Here is a 19546-nt window from a genome sequence, read left to right as displayed (position 1 = left end):
AAAAAGTCAGCAAAATGAACCAACACATTGACTATGTCTGACAATACATGAAATATTCGGCACTCATAGTCCTCCACTTCTACAAAAAGAGGAACATTTTCTTGACAGTTCTTTGGAGCCAAGCTTGGTCATTGTTATTTGTATAATTTTAGTGACTTCATGAATGCACATTTAAATCAGACCCTGATTATCAAGTCTAAGAATTAGGTTGATTTTCCTTAAAAACAAAGGGATAAAAAAATACTTGTCTTCTCTACTCTGTCTATTCATTTCTCCATTTGGAGAACTAAATTGCATTTCTTTGATTTGACAGGTCATCCAAACAGAGTGCTGTGAAAGAGAAGGATCCATTGCCTTCTCCTGCTGGGCCTATTCCCCTAAAAGACTCAAAAACTGAGCATGGATCCAGGAAAAGAACAGTCAGCCAGTCCTCTTCCTTAAAATCTACCAATAGCAGCAACAAGGAGAGTAGTGGTAAAAATAGTTCTTCCACTTCCAAGCAGAAAAAGACAGAAGGGAAAGTTTTTAGTGGTTCCAAAGAAACCAAGGTAAGAATTTAGAGGCCTTCTCAAAGGGTTAGCCCTTTGAAGATTTATTTGCTCGTTGCTTTAAATTATGATTTATATGTAACTTTTCCATTGTGATTTTTCTGATTGGCATTTTAAAAATCTTGTTTAAAATATTCTTTACTTACTAGCTGTGTGACCTTGGGCAAGTCACTTAACCCCGATTGCCTCACCAAAAAGAAAAATTCTTTATTTAAAAAAAAAAAACAACTTTATAGACCCTGGACATCAGTAACAAAACCCATCATCTTGATAGTAAACTCCAGTTTACTGAGAATTACCTTTCAGCAGGCAGTAATCTGAATGTTGCTTATGTTGTCAGATTCACTCTGTGTCTATTGATTTTGCTTAACTGTTTTTCTTTGTTATAGGAGAGTGTGGTGTGTGTGTGTGTGTGTGTGTGTGTGTGTGTGTGTGTGTGTGTTGGTTGAGGGGAGGGGTTGGAGGTTGTTGGGAAGATAGCAGGAGATAATTATGATGTCAGAACAAAAGGTATCAATAAAACATTTAAAAAAGAGAGATTATGAAAACAGCCTAGTAAATGGTTGACTACATGTTAATTAAGATTAGCCTCTGTGGTTGAAAACACTAATTGACTATAAAAATTAACCCGTTAGGTAAAAACTGGCTCTAATTCAAATAGTACCACTTGTTTAGAGTGAGTTTTTGGTATGAGATTTGAGGGTTGAATTTCTTTGGGTTTCAAGTTGAATAATGTGACATATGTAAAATGAGCCCAGTTAGTCATTTAGCTTTGTTAGAGCCAAAGAAACTTTTAGCAGAGCCAGCACTAATTCAGTTCAAGATGATGTAAATGTAAAGAGATACCGGTCAAAGCTTTCATGTAATTTGTAAGCAGGATGTTTTGAAAAAAAGGTTTTTGAAGGTTGAATTTACTAGGTAAAAATTTTAACCTTTTGTATGAATCTCTCTTCAAACTGTCTTGGTAATGGAGGAAACTCCTTAAAGACAGTATAGAAAAAGTAGAATTGAACTGCTATCCTAGGATACAGGAACATGGTGTTAATGTTATTGAGTTTAGATTCCTTAAGTTAGCTAAGATTTGAAAATAGGAAGAATTTCCATGTAAGGCAGCATAGTTAATAAATTAAACACTAATTTATGAATGCTAAGCTTAAATGTAAGTCTTAAATGTAGCTGGGCTGTGTACTAAGTAACTAACTACTAAGTTATACTCAAAAGAGAATGAGAATGAGGGAGCAGACATAAAGATTCAGAAGTTATAGTGATGTAGCTGAGGAGAATGGAACGTTAATGTGGGGGTGGCCTAGACGGGTGTTGGTTACATTAGGACTTTAGTCTGCTTGGCAGTTTGAGGTGAAAAGTCCTCAGGCAACTACGATCACTAGGTAGTAGCAATAATTAGTATCATAGGATATCATTAGGTGTACTGTGCTGTGTTTTATGCTACTTTTGACAAGCTATACAGTTGAAACTTAGGCTAGCAGATAAATGTGTTGGGAATTAGGTACAAAGGTCTGGGGATAGGGCTGAGCAAGTAAGGCACAGCATGGAGCTGGCCAGCATGGTGTCCAAGGGTAAGAAGAAATCCCAGATCCAGAACAGAGTGCCCTGAACCCTGTCCTGGGAGCAGGCACAGGTGTGAACTGGTGGTTCTGTCACTCATCCCTCAGAGCTGGGTTCTCCTCTAGTTAGTGTATACTGAGGAGGGACCTGTTGCTAGGGCTGGTGGTCTAGGGAAAAGAGCAGTTGTGACCCAAGGCTGGGTGTGACTGCGACTGTTCAGCTGGAGTGAATAGGGTCTTAGATCCAGCACCCAGCCTGTTTTGAAGTCTGCAGCAGAATAACAAGTTCAGGGAGCTTAAACCAAAGGGGAGCCTGTAGTTCTTTTACTCAGAACCCCTTAGAGCCTTCTAGCTAGTTGACAGTGGTTGGGTACAGCAGCTGTCTAGTAGAGCTTCAACAGAGTGTAAGCCCATAGTTGTGTTATTCAGACCTAACTCCACGTCAGGAACTTGCAGAGTTTAGACCTGGAAGGCAGGAAGCAGACTTCTCCCTATATCAGATTGTTTTGAGCTCACTTGCATCTTAAGGTGTTCTGAGATCCTTGAAGAAGACAAAACTTATTATCTGGAGAAAGAGGTAGGACCTGAGAGAATATAAAAAAGGACCAAACATGGTCCAAATATTCACTTCAGAAATGGTAAGAGTCTAGCTTTAATGAGAAGTCCAAATTTAGGAAGACAGGAAAAATGAGTAAACAAAGAATCTAGCATTAGAAAGCTATTACGGTGACAGGGATGCCCAAGTCACACACATAGAGAATGGCAGCAAAGAAAACACGGATTGGCCACAAGATCAGCTAACACTTTTGGAAGAAATGAAGTGAATGTTTTTTTAAAATTAACAATTATTTTATGAATGAGAGCATTACAGGAAAGAATTGACCAAAGAAATGAGAGCTATGGAGGAAAGATTTAGAAAAAGAATTAACAGCTTAGCATAAGGTTATAAAGCCTCACCCAGGCAACAAGCAACAGAAAACATGAAGATTAGAATGGACCAATTAGAAGCAAATGAATCCTTGAGATAAAAAGAAATATTAAAACAAAGCCAAAGGACTAAAAAAAAGAAATTAGGTATCTCACAACAAAAATAACTGACCTTTAAAACAGATCAAAGAGACACAGTTTTGAATCATTGGACTAGCTGAAACCATGACCAAAAAATTAGGCTAGACATCAAATTTCAAGAAGACAACCTGGATCTATTAGAACCTGGATCTATTAGAACCAGAGAGTAAAGTGAAAATAGAAAGATTTCATTTTTTATTGTTTTGTGGTAGATGTTTACAGCATGCTTGTTGTTTCTTATGGGACAATATTATTCTAACATATTCACGGCCTACAGTTTGTTTACCAGTTCCCTAATCAGTGGGCATCTACTTTGCTTATAATTCTTTGCTGCCCCCAAAAAATGCTGTTATAAATATTTTTGTATATGTGGAATCTTTTTGTGTCAGTGACAGTCATGGAGGACATATGCCTAGCAGTGGAATCTCTGAGTTGGAGGATATGGACGTCTTAGCTACTTTGTTAGCATAACTGGAAACTGCTTTCCAGAATAGTTATATTCAGTCACAACTACAAATTAAGGTGATGTGACACTTTTCACAACCCCTCTGTGATTTACTAACTGGTCTCATTTTTACCAGTTTGCTAGGTGTGATATAAAACCTCAGGGTTGTTTTGATTTGTATTTTTATTAATGATTTGTAGCATATATCTTGGGTAAGATATTTGATTAAAACAAGATTTTTCCCTCCAGTTTACTACTTCCTTTATCTTATCTTAGATGCATTAATTTTGTTTATGTAAAGCTTTTCAATTTAATGTAATCAAAATTATCTGTTACATATTCCTTAATCGGCTATATCCCTTGTTTGGTTAAGAAGTTATCTCCTACCCATAGCCGTAAGAGGTCTGTGATCTGCTTCTCTTGTGATTTTTTTATGGTATAATGTTCAGGTTACATAGCCATTTTGAATTTACTGTAGAATATGGAATGTGTTGATCCAACTCCAAAACATAAATTACTTAGAACCAGGAAAACTGGAAAGCACTTGACTTGTTTTTAAGGGGGGAAAGTAGTAGGCATAATGTGATACACCAGCTCTAAGTATCACTACTGATGCAGATGACTTCCAAATCTTAGATTTTTTTATTCTAATCTTTCTTCTCAGCTCCAGACTCACATCTCCAACTGTGTATAGCATATCTCCCCTTAGATGTCCCATTGGCACTTCAGATTTACCATTTTCAAGACCATACTTGTCTATCTTGCTAAACTTCTTTTTTGTTCCTTTCTGTGGTACTGTCATGTATCCTATTATCAATGACATCTCCCTCTCTTTCATCTCTCATGATCAGTTTCTAAGTCTTTTCAGTTCTATGACATTTCTTGAATTAATCCCATATTTTTTATTTGTGCTGTCACCACCCTGGTACAAGGACTCTTATCACCTGCCAAAACTGTTGTTAAGAATCCTCTTAACGGTATCCCCACCTTCTAATCTTTTCCCACCTAACCTCATACCCTTACCCTGAATGGTCTGTCTTAAGCATACCTCTGATCATATCATTCCTTTGCTCAGAAATCATTGTCTACTAAAAAAGCTCTCCTAGAATACAAGGACCTCCACGATGTGCTGCCATACTATATTTCTTATAATATTCCCTTCTGCCTTTGGTTGTTTTGTTGTTGTTTTGTTTTGGGGATTGGGTCTCCCTATCTCACCCAGGCTGGAGGTGCCGTCATGGTTCCAATCCCAATGCTGATCAGCATGGAAGCTTTAAGTAGCTCCGTTTTTCTGACCTGGGCCATTTTGCCCCTCCTTAGGTAGCCTACTGACTCTCCCCTGCCAGGAGCTCACCATACTGTTGCTAGACTTAAACTTTAACCCGAATGTAGCTCAGAACTCTACAGTTCAAGCAGTCCTTTATCCTCAGACTCCCTAGGAGCAGAATTACAGTTGTGTGCCTCCAAACCTGGCCACACTGTTAATTATGCTTGATGTGTCTTTCTTCCCCTTTTCCTATTGAAGTATCACCTTCCTGTTGAAGTCCTTCAGAGCTCCACTCAGTAACACCTTATAAAATCATACATTAGAGCTGGAAGGAGCTTTAGCCCACTCACCTCATTTTCCAGATATGAAAATTGAAGTCCATAAAGATGAAATGACTTGGCAAAGATCATACAGTAGCATAGCCAGAATTTGAATCCATGCCTTCTAACTCCAAATCCAGTGCTCTTTTCTCCTACATCACTCTCCCCTGTCAATAACAGCCTCCTCCTTCAGACCTCTCACAGTACTTTGTTTTTGCCATTCTCTAAAGTACTTAAGTATTATGTATATTTGTGTCTTATTCCATCACCTAAAATGTAAGTTCCATGAAGGCAGGGATCATATTTAAACTTTATGCCCCCTAGCATCTTGAATAGACTTCATATAGGCATATAATTTAGGAGATGAATGAAAAAATGAAAGAATGAACTTGATGTTGTGAACAGAGTATTGCTAATCCATGCAAGAAAATAATGCCTAACAGATTGGTCCGTTCTGGCTTATTGATTTAGCATATAATATACTAGTAATTCTAATGTGATTTTGACAGTAGATCCATGTGTTCTTTATGTTTTCATTAACTGACATTGAATAAAATGAACTGTGTTCATGTAAAATGGAAAATAACTTTCTGAGTATTTTGAATTCTTAAATCATAGAAAAGTGTGGTTTATAAAACAGCATCAATTGAAATGAATTGCAAAAGGGTAAGGAGTTGATTCATTTGTATCCTGAAGTAGAAAATAATTTTTGTATTGATTATCTTATTAACTCTTTAGCTTGCAGCTGTTTATTTCAAATTGCTAATTACCTTTTTTCAGGAGAAGGTTCCAAGTGGTTCTTCAAACTATCCTCCAGCTACACAAATTCCTGATGGTTCTAAGACGCGCAGAGCAAAGCTTGCCTTTGATGACAGGTAAAACAAATGGAAGTGTGTCTGTGTACACAAAGCTTCCTACTATTAAACTAGTGATGGATTTTAAATGTGAAAGTCTTGTCATGATTAGAAGGCATTGACACTATGTGTGTAAAAATGTTAAAAAAAACTTTTTAAGAAGATGCATACTTATTCCCTCTTGTGACGGCATATTATGAGTAAAAGCCCACCTCAAGGAGTTAAAGTGCACTCCCAAGTTATATATCTATTCTTACTAACAGAATACTAGCTAGAACAAATGGCTTTTTCTGAGATTAGCCATGAAGATAGTTCCATTCTGATTTTTATAACAACTATATTCGAAAAGTTATCTCTTGATTTGTACTAAATCTCAGGAGTAAATTGGGTTACTAAATACTTTGTACTAGAAAGTTTACTGGGGGGTGTTATCCTGGGTGTCTCATTTTGCTTTCTGAAATTTTCAGTATATTTGTTTGGCTAAATCCAATCCAGTAAGCAATTATTCAGTGTCTATATGGTGATCATGGTACTGTGCTAGGTTCTGGGGTATAAAAATAAAACCAAAAATGGTAACTTGCCTCACAAAGCTTACATTTTACTGGGAGAAATGTAACACATACACAGAGAAGTGTATATGTGATAATGTGAGGAAGAAGAAAGCACTAAGAATGAGGAGCATTAGAAGAGTAGTGTTCCATAGGATGTAGCTCATGAGATGAACCTTGAAAGAACTAGGAATTCTAAGAAGTAAGTGTGAGGAGGGAATGCATTCCAGGCATAGAAAATAGCTTCTACAAAGATATGAAGGTGAGAAATAGAATGCTGAGTTTGTAAGTAGACCAGTTTGAAAGGTAATATAGATTTCATGAAAAGGGAGTAATATAGTTAGCTTGGAAATAGAGGCTCTTGCTATAATTGCAGGGGTTTTAAATGCCAAATTTAGGCATTTGTAGTTTGTCCTAGGAGCAATAGGAAAGCATCATGAAATAATCAGCACTGTCTGATTTAAGTTTTGCTTGCAGCGAGTATGCTTGCTAAATAAAGTCACTTTCGATTATATAGCGTATTTCCTGTAACTGTGAATATTGAATGAATTGAATATTGATCCATAACAGAGACGAACTAGAATGTGATCTTATGAAAAATGTTTCCATTTCTGTTACAGGAGTCATTCAGCAGACCATTATTTACAAGAAGCTAAAAAGCTAAAGCACAATGCGGATGCATTGGTATGTTGGCCTTCATGTGTAGCTTTTTGGAATTAACTGGTAATTTTTGCTTTGATTTTAGCGGCCTTTGCAGTACTCCACAACTTTCATTTTCTCTAATGATCACCTTCTCTTTAGTCTGATAGGTTTGAGAAAGCCGTCTATTATCTTGATGCTGTGGTATCCTTCATTGAATGTGGGAATGCTTTGGAGAAAAATGCTCAGGAATCCAAATCTCCATTCCTTATGTATTCAGAGACTGTGGAGCTAATTAAGTAAGTACATGGATGTGTCTACATCAGCAAGGTCAGTAATGCTGATTCACTGACCTAGAGGTGAAAAATACAGCTGACAACAAAATTTAATCATGGTTTGGCTGCAGGGCAGCTAATTAAATGACTTCTAAATTAAGTGATTTCTTAAGTCTTTTTACTTTGAATGAATTTGATTCTATTGTGTTGGAGGGTAAGAGGAAAGGAGTAACTAGATAAAATAAAATACTTGGTTTTGCTTGTATTTTGTGGTCATTGATCTGTGTACTTAATGTTACAGATACACTATGAAGCTGAAGAATTACTTGGCACCAGATGCTACAGCTGCAGATAAAAGACTGGCAGTTCTTTGGTGTGTAGATTGTAAAATGCCACATTTGCACCAGATTGTGACAGACACAGAAATGCTTTCTAACTTGATTATGCACTACTTCTAGTGTTTTTTGTTTTATTCTGTTTGGCATTCCTTGAGTTTGGGATCTGTGTTATAAGACATAAGATGTTAAGAAAAATATAAAATAAATAGATTTCTATCTTGTTTTCAAATTACAAGGCACTATGGAGGAAGGTTGTCTTCTGCCTACCAGGTAGACCCCTTCATCTTGCTTTGAGAAAAGCCTTGGTAGGGTACAAGAGGGTATGCCATAATCTAGGTTTTTAACCTCATCTCTCATGCTGTCTTTTCTTGGGGATCCAGCATTGCGCACATTGATTCATTCTCTTCCTGGCTGCATCTTACCCTGTTTATAAGAAGAGAATAAAAATAGAAATATATCTGATGTCTAAGGCAGTATAGTGGGCCTACTTATTATACTTCTCTGGGGTAATTGGAGTAGAGTCACTTTCAGAATTAGGGGCTTAACTGATTACTCCCAGACTGATAATCTTTATGATATTGATGATAACACACTGTTCACTGTCTGTAGTTTTCGTTTAGCTTTCTGGAATACTTAAAGAGTAACCATATTACACCTTTAGTAATCTATTAGATTGTGAGCTCCTTGAGGTCAGGAACTGTCTTTTTCCTCTTTTTATATACTTTTATATCCCCAGCACTTAGCACAGTGCTTTGGCACATGGTAGACTCTTAATAAATATTTATTGATAGCAATTTTGTCTTATTCTATAGTATTAGTTAGGTGAGTCATTTCACCTATGAATTAAAGCTAATGTCATTGTCAACTTAGTGATAATAGTTTCTTTCAAATAAACTTGGAGAAAACAAAAGGTAACTTTTTTTTCTTCATTGTCCGGTGCTGGCATTGTAAACAAATCTTTCTTCTCTCTCTCTCTCTCTCTCTCTCTCTCTCTCTCTCTCTAGCCTTCGATGCCAGTCCTTACTGTACCTGAGGTTATTTAAGCTGAAGAAGGAGAATGCTTTGAAATACTCAAAAACATTAACTGAACATTTAAAGGTAAATGTAGCTGCTAGAAATACAAATTTTAGTTCTCAAACCTAATTTTGCAAAAGGGCCTCCTTCCATTGTCCTTAGAAATGTCCTTATAATGTTTCTAGGTATTGGGAGAGGAGAGCATTACAAGCATCTGAGTATTGGGAGATTGAGGAGGAGGAGAAGGAGGAGGAGGTAGTTAATGACTATGGTGAATGTTCATTTTGAAGATTGTTGGGACTTAGGGGTTTCCAGCAAGACAGTTTTTGGCATACTGCTCTTTGAAATCCCATTTTGACTATCTTTGGCATTTTATTTAGGCATGTATAAATAATATTTCAGTATATAAATCTATTTTCATTGAACTTTAGAATAGTCTCTTAACAGCTCCTCCTCACATATCTCTTTTCTGTTCCTACTTCTTTTATTGGCATTTAGGGCCATCCACAATCCACCCCTACCCTTTCTTTTTTGAGCTTTCTCCAGCAAGGCTGCCCACTATCCATGAACAAGCTCTGTACATTCCCACCTCTGTACCTTTATTTGTATCATTCCCTTTGCCTCAGATACCCTTCTCTGCCTTTCTGAATCCTTCCAGGCACAGCTCTTCCATAAACCCATTTCTCAGATCTCACTCCATACCTCCCCTCTTTTGTAATGTCACCCTCTTTTGTACTTATATATTTCTTTATTGTCTCTATCACCTGTGCTATGTACACATATGTCTTCTCTCCCTAAAAAGATTGTAAGCTCTTTTTGAGGGCAAAAACCATGCTTTATGCTTGCTTTGGAGAGTACAAAGCTCATGCATAGTAGACATTCAATATTTGTTGATTTATTGACCAGTAAATTGTGTTTTTGTTTTTGTGTTTTGGTTGTGTGTGTGTGTGTATGTGTTTTGTCTCTAGAATTCCTATAATAATTCTCAAGCTCCATCACCTGGCATGGGAAGGTAGGTAATGTTACTCTTATCCCGTGAAATAAAAATTATTCCCTAGTAGTCCTTTTAGTGTTTGTTGAATATATAAATTTATGTCAAAGTTGGCAGTAAGGACAATTTGTATGTGCCATACTTCCTCATTATTCAGAAAGCAACAGTTCCACATATTGACATTTGAAAATTTTATGGATTGAGTCTAAAGAATTTCCATGCTTTTGTACTAAAGATTTGGGACAGTCTCAGCTAAATTAGCAGATATATTTTGCCTCCTTTGAGACTGTAACTTTTAGGATATTTGACCTTGAAACTGTTACTCAGAAACCCTAGAGGCAAGTGAGAGGGCATAGGTTTGGTTCTCCTTTACTCCATGAAAACAGCCACACTGTAGCATAGTATTTAGGGAGAAAAGTTTTGGGGAGTGGGCTCCCACCCCAAAATACCAACATCCAAATTGGTACTTAGGGACACTTCCAATGATTAATTTGGTTTCAGACCTATTGAATTTGAGGAGGTCACCTAAGTAGAGATGTCAGAAAGCACTTGGAAATGTCAGTGGAACTTGGGAGAAATCAGAGCTGCAGATAAGAGATTTGGAAATCTACAGTGAGGTGAAAGGTCAGGAGTGACAGGCATCAGGGAGAAAAGAACTGAGAATAGAATGCTGATCTAGGAGAGACATTTCAGAAGAACAAATATATTTCTGTCCCCAGAATTCTTAGATGCATTTTCATTCATTCATACCAACACCTCTGACTATGGTTATCTCTTCCACGTTGTGACTTTCCCCATCTTGGTTTCAGTATATCAAGGGTTGGCACAAGAAATTAAATGGGAATTTTGAGGGAGTTTTGCAGAAGCCACAGAAAAAGTAGAGAAATTCAGAAATGCATAATATATATATATCAATCATATTGTATAATATCAACCCAGATTTTACAATAATTAGGTACTCTAAATAACCCCATAAAAGAAAAAAAAAAACCTCAGACTTCTTCTTTGGTACAAAGGGAGGGCCAAAAAATTTTATTCTGATTTTCCAAATTGCAGGGCCACCATCCCCTAATCCCCAGGATGTGGAAGTGATAACTGTAATAATGCTGTGAGTGAAAAGGAATAGAAAGGAGAAGTAGCCTGTAGTAATTTGTCCATTTGATTTCTGTTACTATATGTAGATTTCATTATGGGCTTTTTTATTCCAATTTTGGTTTTAAAAATATATCCAAAGTCAGGACATTAGTATTTTTAGCAATTAGGTTTGGAATTAAAATGCCTATATCTTGTGCATTCTTTCATTCATTTGGTTTGAAATTTAGTTTCAGATGATTGATCTTCTAGTCTCAGATGTATTTTTATGTACATTCTACATGTATATCCACACATATATGTAACCACATATATAATATTTTTTCCTTAATGGATGTTCTACGTTACTTAGTATGTCATCATATACTAATATCCATTGGTAAGATAGCAATGAATTTTGGGACTTTTTCTGAATTAGTCTTACAAAGGTCAAAGTAACATGCAGCTTACATCATGTGTCCATAGGAAACACTTCACTATTAGAGAACTGAGGATAGTTGAAAGCTGTACCTGTCAGTGTTGAATAATCTTGTTAAATAATTTGTGTAACAAACATTAGTGGTTCAGCACACTGTGCTCTTTCATTGCCTATTTTAAGAAACAATTTTACATTACGTGTCTATTGTGAAAAATAGAAAACCATTTCCTTATTCTATTATTTTATGAAAATAATGAAAGGCTCAGTCAGTAGCTGATAGTTTAAATTTGGTGTGTTCTGTGCATCATATCACAGTCAGAATTGTTGCTTTTTCTTTCTTTGTACATACAGCAAAGCTGCTGGGATGCCTTCCCCAGTTTCTCCAAAGCTCTCTCCTGGCAATTCAGGAAATTACACTTCAGGGGCAAGCAGCACTTCAGGGAGCAGTTCTTCAGTAACTATTTCACAGAAAATCCACCAGATGGCAGCCATCTACGTTCAGGTCACATCTAACTTCCTTTATGCCACTGAAATCTGGGACCAAGCTGAACAGCTTTCTAAGGAGCAAAAAGGTAGATTTCAGAAAATCTTTACATTCAAAAGATAGTAGATGGGTTTTTCAAAAACCAGACAAGTTAATTTTTGGTGTAAATAATTCATTATAAGTATTCATATTTTTAAAAGTATTGGTATTCATTTGGTGTTATGTGTTTTGGGCTTAATGGCATTAATTTGGATTTTTCTAGCTTTTAACAAACATACTATAAAGTTAATACTATGGTACAAATCATAAAACTATAGTACAAACATTTGTTCTACCAGTAGCCTTCTCTGTTGCTTCATTGTGGTGTGGGGTTAAGCTCTGAATATACATGCCTGCAGAGAATAAGATCTGACAGCTGGAAATGAAAGGTTTTGGTCATAGCCTGACAGTATATGTGTGTATATTGGCCTCTTCTCTGAGGACCAGCCTGGCTGAATCAGGAAAAGTTCATTAACAAAGTGATAAAATTTTTAGCTCTGGCAACTTTCAAAGAGTTACACTTACTAAGTTATAGAGAGTGCAATCTGTGTTGCTAACAAAATTACAGATGCTTGGGAGGGGAAGACTCTTTTGTGAGCCGGTCTCAGTGATCTATCATGATAAGGGTGATATTTTTTTAAGCTCTTCTAAAAGAGGTATATACTTTCTCTTCTAGAATTTAAAATGTATCTTTAAATTCACTTAAAATTTATTTTTTTTGTAGTGAAAACCAACTAGTCACAGGAATATTTCCCAATATCTCTAAGACATCTAATATTCATGAAAATATCTACTAGATTTGTAGGCAAAAAGCGTCTTCTAAAATTGGCTTATTTCATTTTAATTTAATTCACTGAAAACCCTCTAGGGAAAAGAAAATGATGCCAGATTGAATTGGAAAATGGAAGATTTCCTAAGGTAGCATAGTACAAAGAAAAGAGTATTAAATTTGTTGTTCTGTCAAGTTTATTAAAATGTAGTTTTACCTGTAAATGCAACTCTGGCAGCAGATTTTGGTTTAAAAAACATCTGGTTTAAAAAACATCTGTAAGTGGAATGGGCTGCTTCTGGAGAGAGTGGATTCTTCTTCTGCCAAAGGTCTTCATCTGGAAGTTTTGGTGACCACTTGTCTAGGATGTTGTAGAAAGTGTTTCTGTACAGGTAAGGTTTGGAGTAGATAACCTTGAGGTGCCTTCTCATGCTGAAATTTAGTGAGTCTATGCCTGAGGTAGAATGTTCCCTAGAAAAATAGCTATTCTAAATATACATTGCTTAATATTTCTCAGGGGAGGGCAGAAAAAAACTTGCTTCCTTTTTTCCTGTAAGTCATGGGTTTCTTTTTACTGCACTGTCTGGCAGATGACACAGCAGTCACATAGGAGACTATACGTGATTTAATTAATGTTTTTGCTCATTTTAGAGTTCTTTGCTGAACTGGATAAAGTTATGGGCCCTCTCATCTTTAACTCAAGCATCATGACAGACCTAGTTCGTTACACCCGGCAGGGACTTCACTGGCTTCGTCTGGATGCCAAATTGATATCTTGAACTGAAGGATTCTTACCCAGAACAAATTCTCGTTGCCTCTGATTTTTCTCCACAACACTGTGTCATATCAATAAGGAAGACTGCCATAACACTGCTTAGTCAACACTAAGAGCAAGGAATGCTTCTGCCTCACTGTCTCATGTAAAAATTGTGTTTTTTGGTTTTTGTTGTTGTTGTTTTTTTAAACCCAAAGCCATCATGTTAATGGACTCCTAAGGTATTCCCTATTTGGAAAGTTATTTAAGTATTTTTACATCTGCAGCATATTAATAAGATGCAGTTTTAACTAATCTGAAATGGAATTGAAATTCTAGTTGTAACGCATAAGTAATCAATTTAAATCATATTTATTTTAATTTTTAACTGTCCAGTTTGGTGGGACTATTTTAATAATTATTTCTACCTATATAAGTTTATCCTACCAAATGCTTAGCTGAAATTTCATGCAGACACTTTTATTTATATACTTTAAACTTTGTTCTCAGTAACGTCTCCATGTGGTAAAGCTTGTAAAAGAGGATCATTATATTCTCAAATGTAGAGACGTGTATTAACACTTAGTCTGCCGCCTCCTACTCAAATCTTAAATGACAACTACAGTTTTAGTATTGCAGAATTTGTACTTAATGTTAAGGAAAAGGACCCAGAAAGGTTCTTGAACATGTGAAAAGAAATTTAAATATTAGAATATAGCATTCTAGATTGGGGGAAAATCATGTTTGATTCAAAATGGATTATTTTAAGAATCACGATCACACTTAATAATACCATAGCAGTCTTACAGTGTTACAATTACTTAAATTTAATGAATTATGAAAGAGATCAGGTAAGAACATGGACTCTGGGAGATGTGCATCATACGGAAGTTTGGGTTTGTTTTTTTTTTTTAATGAAAGGACAATCTTGAACCTTTTTAATTTTGTTGAAACTTTGTTGTCTTTGTTTTTGTCAGTCGATACTGCATTGAAACAGTATCATTTACCATTGGAAAAATGAGTTAGAGGACTCAGAGTCATTACCTCTGTCACTTCCAATGACTGAGAAATTAGAAATTTTGTTCAAACATTCACATCCATCTTCAGAATTCTCTTTATTTTATCTTTGTCAACTCGTCTGTGATATTCTGACATGTGAGTACAATGACTGCTGTGGAAATGGGCTGGAGTTTTGAAAAGTGTGTCCTATTTTACCTTACGACTTCAGCAAGGTTGTAAAACCGTTCTAATCTGGAGACGTAGAACTTGTTTTAATCATGTATTTACCCCATTGTATTATGAAGGCCCCCAATGAGTGGTGATTGTTTCTGTTGGGAGCAGAATATTCACTTTAGAGAAGTATCTTACTGATATAAAAGGAGAGCCCTCCACGGGTTTGAAGTGGCTGCTTTTGTAAAAGTTGTGCACCAAAGTACCTTTCCCTACAAGGTGCTTGTTGGAATACAAGGTGAGAAGTGTACTGTTTGTACTTTGCTTAGTGCCCCTATCATGTCTGGTGTGCCTTAAATCTTACATTTAGAGGAAGACTTGATGGACTGTTTACAGACGAAGCGTCACAGGAGGACCAGGTCTACTGTGTACCGCGGGTTTTGTGCAGTAGTTAGGTACAATTTCATTTCCTTTTAAATGTTTCTTTAGAACTAACCATGTAAAAATCATTGCTTTTCTAAAACCCTTTAATGTAGTGACTTAGTCTAAATCTAGTGAGTCTAGATTGTATAAGGCTGCTGAAATAAGCAGATTTTCTTCCTAATGCCAGAAATGAACATATACTTTCAGGAAAAAAAAAGAGATTGCTCTCGATTTCTGGATGATCATCGTGTGCCAAAAGGGTGGCAAGTGCAAAAAAAGAGGAATTGAATGTTGAGTTGTAAACGTACAACATCAAGCACTGCAGTTTATTCTCCGGGTTTGGTCTTTTAAACTCCTGTTTTACAAACTAGCAAGCTTTTATTGTATTATAGTTGCATATTTGTAGGGCTTCCTTGATTGTTTTGTACTTCCAAAAAAAAGATGGTTTTCTACTGCCAGAGGAGGGAAAGTTAGCAGACCAATGTTGAATTGAAAACTTTCCTCTGGTGTAGATTTCTGTTGGTTTAGCACCCTTCTGAATTTAGTCTGTGTGAGTGTGTGTGAGAAAGAGAGAGAGAAACTGTTAGGGGCTGTATTCAAAAGACAACCTTCTTGTAGAGTTTATAATGACTTTTTAGTAAGCAGTTTTTCAGCTAGTATCAAAGCAGATTCATTCTTTCCCTTTTAGTTCCACAGTGTCTTAGAGAGACCTTAAGGCCCAGCGTATTTTATATACCCTTGTATGGCCTGGTGGTCAGCAGAAACTCTGTGTGTGTGTGTGTGTGTCTGTGTCTGTGTGAATGGAAATTCTCATGTATGGTGAATGGTGCTGCACTAAAATACTCTCTTTCAAATTGTATTCATACTGGGATGGTGAATTCTTTTCAATTGAAGAACATTTCCTTCCAGTTGGTAATGGGTAATAGAAAGTTTCAGTCTGGATTTCAGATGCCGAGGCTTTTGGCAGAAACCCCAGTAGCAGTGTGTAGAAGGTGGCCTCCCTGACTCTGTCTGCAGTCATCTGGATATTTGGCTCTGTTGTAGGTGACCATTCCACCTCAAGTTTCTCATGACTTTTTTGTTTAATTTTTAAAATTGAATATAACTAATGACAAAAGACGGATCTAACCTTTAATGTATAGATCATCTTAGAAATACAGCTATTTAATCAGATCACATAGTTCATTAAAGACTGATTTTGTCTGCCTTCTGTCATACATATGTGATTTAGTTAACATTTTACCCTTTATGTACAACCAAAGGCATGTCCAACAATGCTTTTTTCATCCTGGGAGCCTCAACATAGCCTGGCTGAGCTAGGTCATAGGGACCCCAACCTCTTGAGATGGAACCGTTCTTCACAGCCACTGCCTTCAACTGTCAAGATCTTTTTTTCTTCCGTCCCTTTCAATCCTGCTTCAGGAAGCAGACCTGTGGCTTCCGCCTCGCCAGGCGGCTTATCCGTGATTGTTGTTGACAGCATCAGTACTCCCTCCTTTACAGCAAACCTCGAAGAAGGTGATCTTTTCAGTTCTGTGCTGTGACACAAGATGAGATTTTGTACATATGTCTGCCAAAGAAGGTGTTTGAAAAACTCTGGCCTAAGCCAACAATGCAAACCAGTCTCAAATAATGTACATTTGGGGAAAAGGCCACTCCTTATTGTACCAAGAGGGTTCCTGTTATTGTGGATCGATATATATTTATATATCAGTGTTGCACTTTGAACCACTTGTAGTTTGACTAAATCCTTTTCCCCACATCCATTTCTCCTTTTAATTAAAGAAACATTATAATCAGACCAGGCTGGCTCAGACAGCATAATTTTATATTGGCTGATAGAAAGTTTATAATATTATGGAATTTATTTGACTCATAACAGCTGAGTTTCTCCTTGTGAAGCAGGATTACAGAAAACAAACTCTTTAAAGCTCAAGGCTTTGGTGTTCATATCTAGTGGATTAAAAAAATAATAATAATCCATGTGAATCAGTGTAGCCCCAGTCGTTTTGGTTGAAGATGATTTAGCCGTAAAAGGAGTACATTCTGCACTCTTCTTGGTGTGATAGTGAGCAGTTTGAATCTTTAGAATTATGTACACATACTCACTTTATATATAATGTATTTTTTAAAAACCATGAAATCAGTTTGTCTAAAGTATATATGTGTAGTATTTTAGCTTAGTGCACCCGTTTCCACATTATTTATTAAATTGATCTAAGTCACTTTCTCAGTGACACTTCTGTCACTTATTCAGTGACATTTGTTGCATAGTAATGTACAAGAGTGCAATGTGTATTCCTTTAGATTAAGAGTTTATTTGCAGTAAGCTCATTCTAAAATGTATCTGTGCCCTTTATTAATATGTCAGGGCTTCGTAGGGTTGGGGGGGTGGGATCGGGTGGAGAGGAGTCTTAATTTTCCAATTGCTATTTGGATAAAAATGGCCTCATTGTATATTTTATTTATATAATATTTTGCTTTGTCACAGGTGCACTTAGTGGGATTTTTGTATGAAGTAGGTTATGTTAAGCCTGAGCAAGTCCAAGTTTTAAATGAACACACCCCACTGGGGAATAACCATTGTACAACCTTTTAGAGTCTATGACTAGAATTCCTCAATTCTTTGAAACACAGATTTCATTATCTTTAGCTTTAGTATAAAGTATGGTGGAAAAGTGGGTTTTCCCCCCTAGTAATAGGTAATGTAGACCCAGACTAATTCTGCATTAAAGTAAGTGATACATGAATTAGCTCCCTTCCAGATGACTTGAGAGTAAAGTGTGACCAACAGTTTACATTAATTTGCCAGGGTTTGGTGATTTCTAAAGTCCTTGTCTCTTATACTTAGCCAATGGAGAACCTATTTGGCTCCCTAGAGACCAGAACTAAACAGTTAGTTGCAAGAGCAGAAGTCACCTGTCAGAAGATCTTTGTTAAGGATGATTTTAAAGGTAAAGTACTTCTTATTAAACTCCATTAGATCTCTAGACCAACAGTTGAGTTAAAGAAACATGATGCTTCCACCACAAGTGGTCAGGCTGGGAGTTAGGGCTAGATGTAAACATAGACTTTGCCTGTGAAAATCTTAAAGTTGCAGACTGGTTCTCATGCTTTTAAGTAGCCTTTGGAGGATAAGCCCATTAATCTTCCCTATGCCATTATTCAGCATGTCTTAAAATGAGCAAGAAAAGGCTGCCCAGAAATGTGGTTTAGTTATAACTGTTCACCTTTGAAATTCTCTGCCTGTTTTATTTCATCAGGAAAAAGTGACTGGAAATGCTGCCTTTCAAGTCTATGCCATGAGGGCCCATATTTATTCTACTAGCTGGTGATGTAGACTTTCAAAAAATGTCCCTGTTTTTGTGACTTTATGCATAACCCTAGCAGATTATTCAAGTGAGCATTCATCAGTATTGTGGCACTCACTAATTGAGTTGACTGCATTGATATGAATGCCTAAAAGTTCACCTTCTAAGACCAGACATGGTGTTAGCAAGCACAGCTCCTACAATTTGTATCTGGTCTCCCTTTTGAATGATTTGTATATGGAGGATGAAGTGCTTATATATTTATTGAAAATCCTTTATCTTATTTGAAATTATAATTATTTGGTGAATAAGGGTTTGAGGGTTTTTTTGTTGTTGTTTTGTTTTTGTTTCGTTTAGGGGAGGGATGTTGATGAAGGGAAGCTGGGGAGGGTAGCTAACTTGTAAGTCCTGGTTGATCCTAAAGAAAAGATATTGTTAGTGATTGACAGGATGTCTTTATTTGTACATGACTCAAGTCCCTGTTTTACATTTGTTTTATCCAAATTATTTAGGCATCTGGTATTTTCAACCAAAACTTAAAATATGTACTGTGAGTTTTATTTGTTGCAATACACTTAAATTTCAAGGGATAGTTTGGGGCTCAGAAGTTAGGGTTTTAAAGTCAATATGTGCATTTCACGTAATAAAGCTGTTAATGGTGAGCAAAGTATTATATGCTAACTAGATTTTTCCACATCTGTATAGTATATTCTATGTATTTTGTGGTATTGAGATTATAGAAAGTTTAGAGTGTCTGAAACATGCATTTAATGTGTATTTTTAAACAAATTTATGGCAATTAAAATATTTGGAGAAAAGGGTATCACATTTCAATTTGTAAAGATCTTTTTAACTACTGTGTCATTAAATGCTTTGTATAATGCAAAACCATAACTGGAAAAACTTAAGTTTAATAAATATCAAATAGATTTTTCTGTATTAAACTTTATAAATGCTGTGATGTTGACACTTCTGTTTTTTTCCTCCTAATTTGGATTCTCATTTTGTATTTTTGCACTGGGTTCAAGGACTCATAGTCCTTTGAAAACACTTTTTGGTGGGTGTATTTTAACCTTATCACAAACCTTAGGTCTGCTTCTTGATTGGTTAGTAGGATTATTGCATAGAAATCAAATTATTGAAATGATGTTTTACAGAAGTCTTAGATTTCTTTCTGAGCTTTGTTCTTAAAGTAAGAATTGTTTCAGTGATAA

At 36.2% G+C, this 19546-nt stretch overlaps 1 protein-coding gene and 1 long non-coding RNA gene across 4 annotated transcripts in view; one reads left to right on the top strand and one right to left on the bottom strand.

The window, feature by feature from the left end:
* Positions 1-19293, top strand: part of AFF4 (ALF transcription elongation factor 4) — an 80668-nt gene extending 61375 nt beyond the window's left edge. For all 3 annotated transcript variants that reach the window (XM_020991124.2, XM_020991122.2, XM_020991123.2), the window contains 9 exons: positions 314-548; positions 5994-6088; positions 7236-7299; positions 7417-7553; positions 7831-7902; positions 8872-8965; positions 9850-9893; positions 11734-11954; positions 13326-19293. In XM_020991124.2, the coding sequence (XP_020846783.1) occupies positions 314-548; positions 5994-6088; positions 7236-7299; positions 7417-7553; positions 7831-7902; positions 8872-8965; positions 9850-9893; positions 11734-11954; positions 13326-13453 (1090 nt within the window). In that variant the 3' untranslated portion in view covers positions 13454-19293. The remainder of the gene's footprint in view (positions 1-313; positions 549-5993; positions 6089-7235; positions 7300-7416; positions 7554-7830; positions 7903-8871; positions 8966-9849; positions 9894-11733; positions 11955-13325) is intronic.
* LOC144455949 (uncharacterized) lies at positions 11055-13299 on the bottom strand. Its single transcript, XR_013484840.1, has 2 exons — positions 12892-13299; positions 11055-11939 (listed from the first exon to the last, which is right to left on the bottom strand). It is a non-coding gene; the product is annotated as an uncharacterized LOC144455949 (long non-coding RNA).
* Positions 19294-19546: the final 253 nt, after the last annotated feature.

This window comes from Phascolarctos cinereus, unplaced genomic scaffold (genome assembly GCF_003287225.1).
Source record: "Phascolarctos cinereus isolate Bilbo 61053 unplaced genomic scaffold, phaCin_HiC Scaffold_2;HRSCAF=192, whole genome shotgun sequence".
Classification (NCBI taxonomy): Eukaryota; Metazoa; Chordata; class Mammalia; order Diprotodontia; family Phascolarctidae; genus Phascolarctos; species Phascolarctos cinereus.
This window is presented reverse-complemented; position numbering and strand designations above follow the sequence as displayed.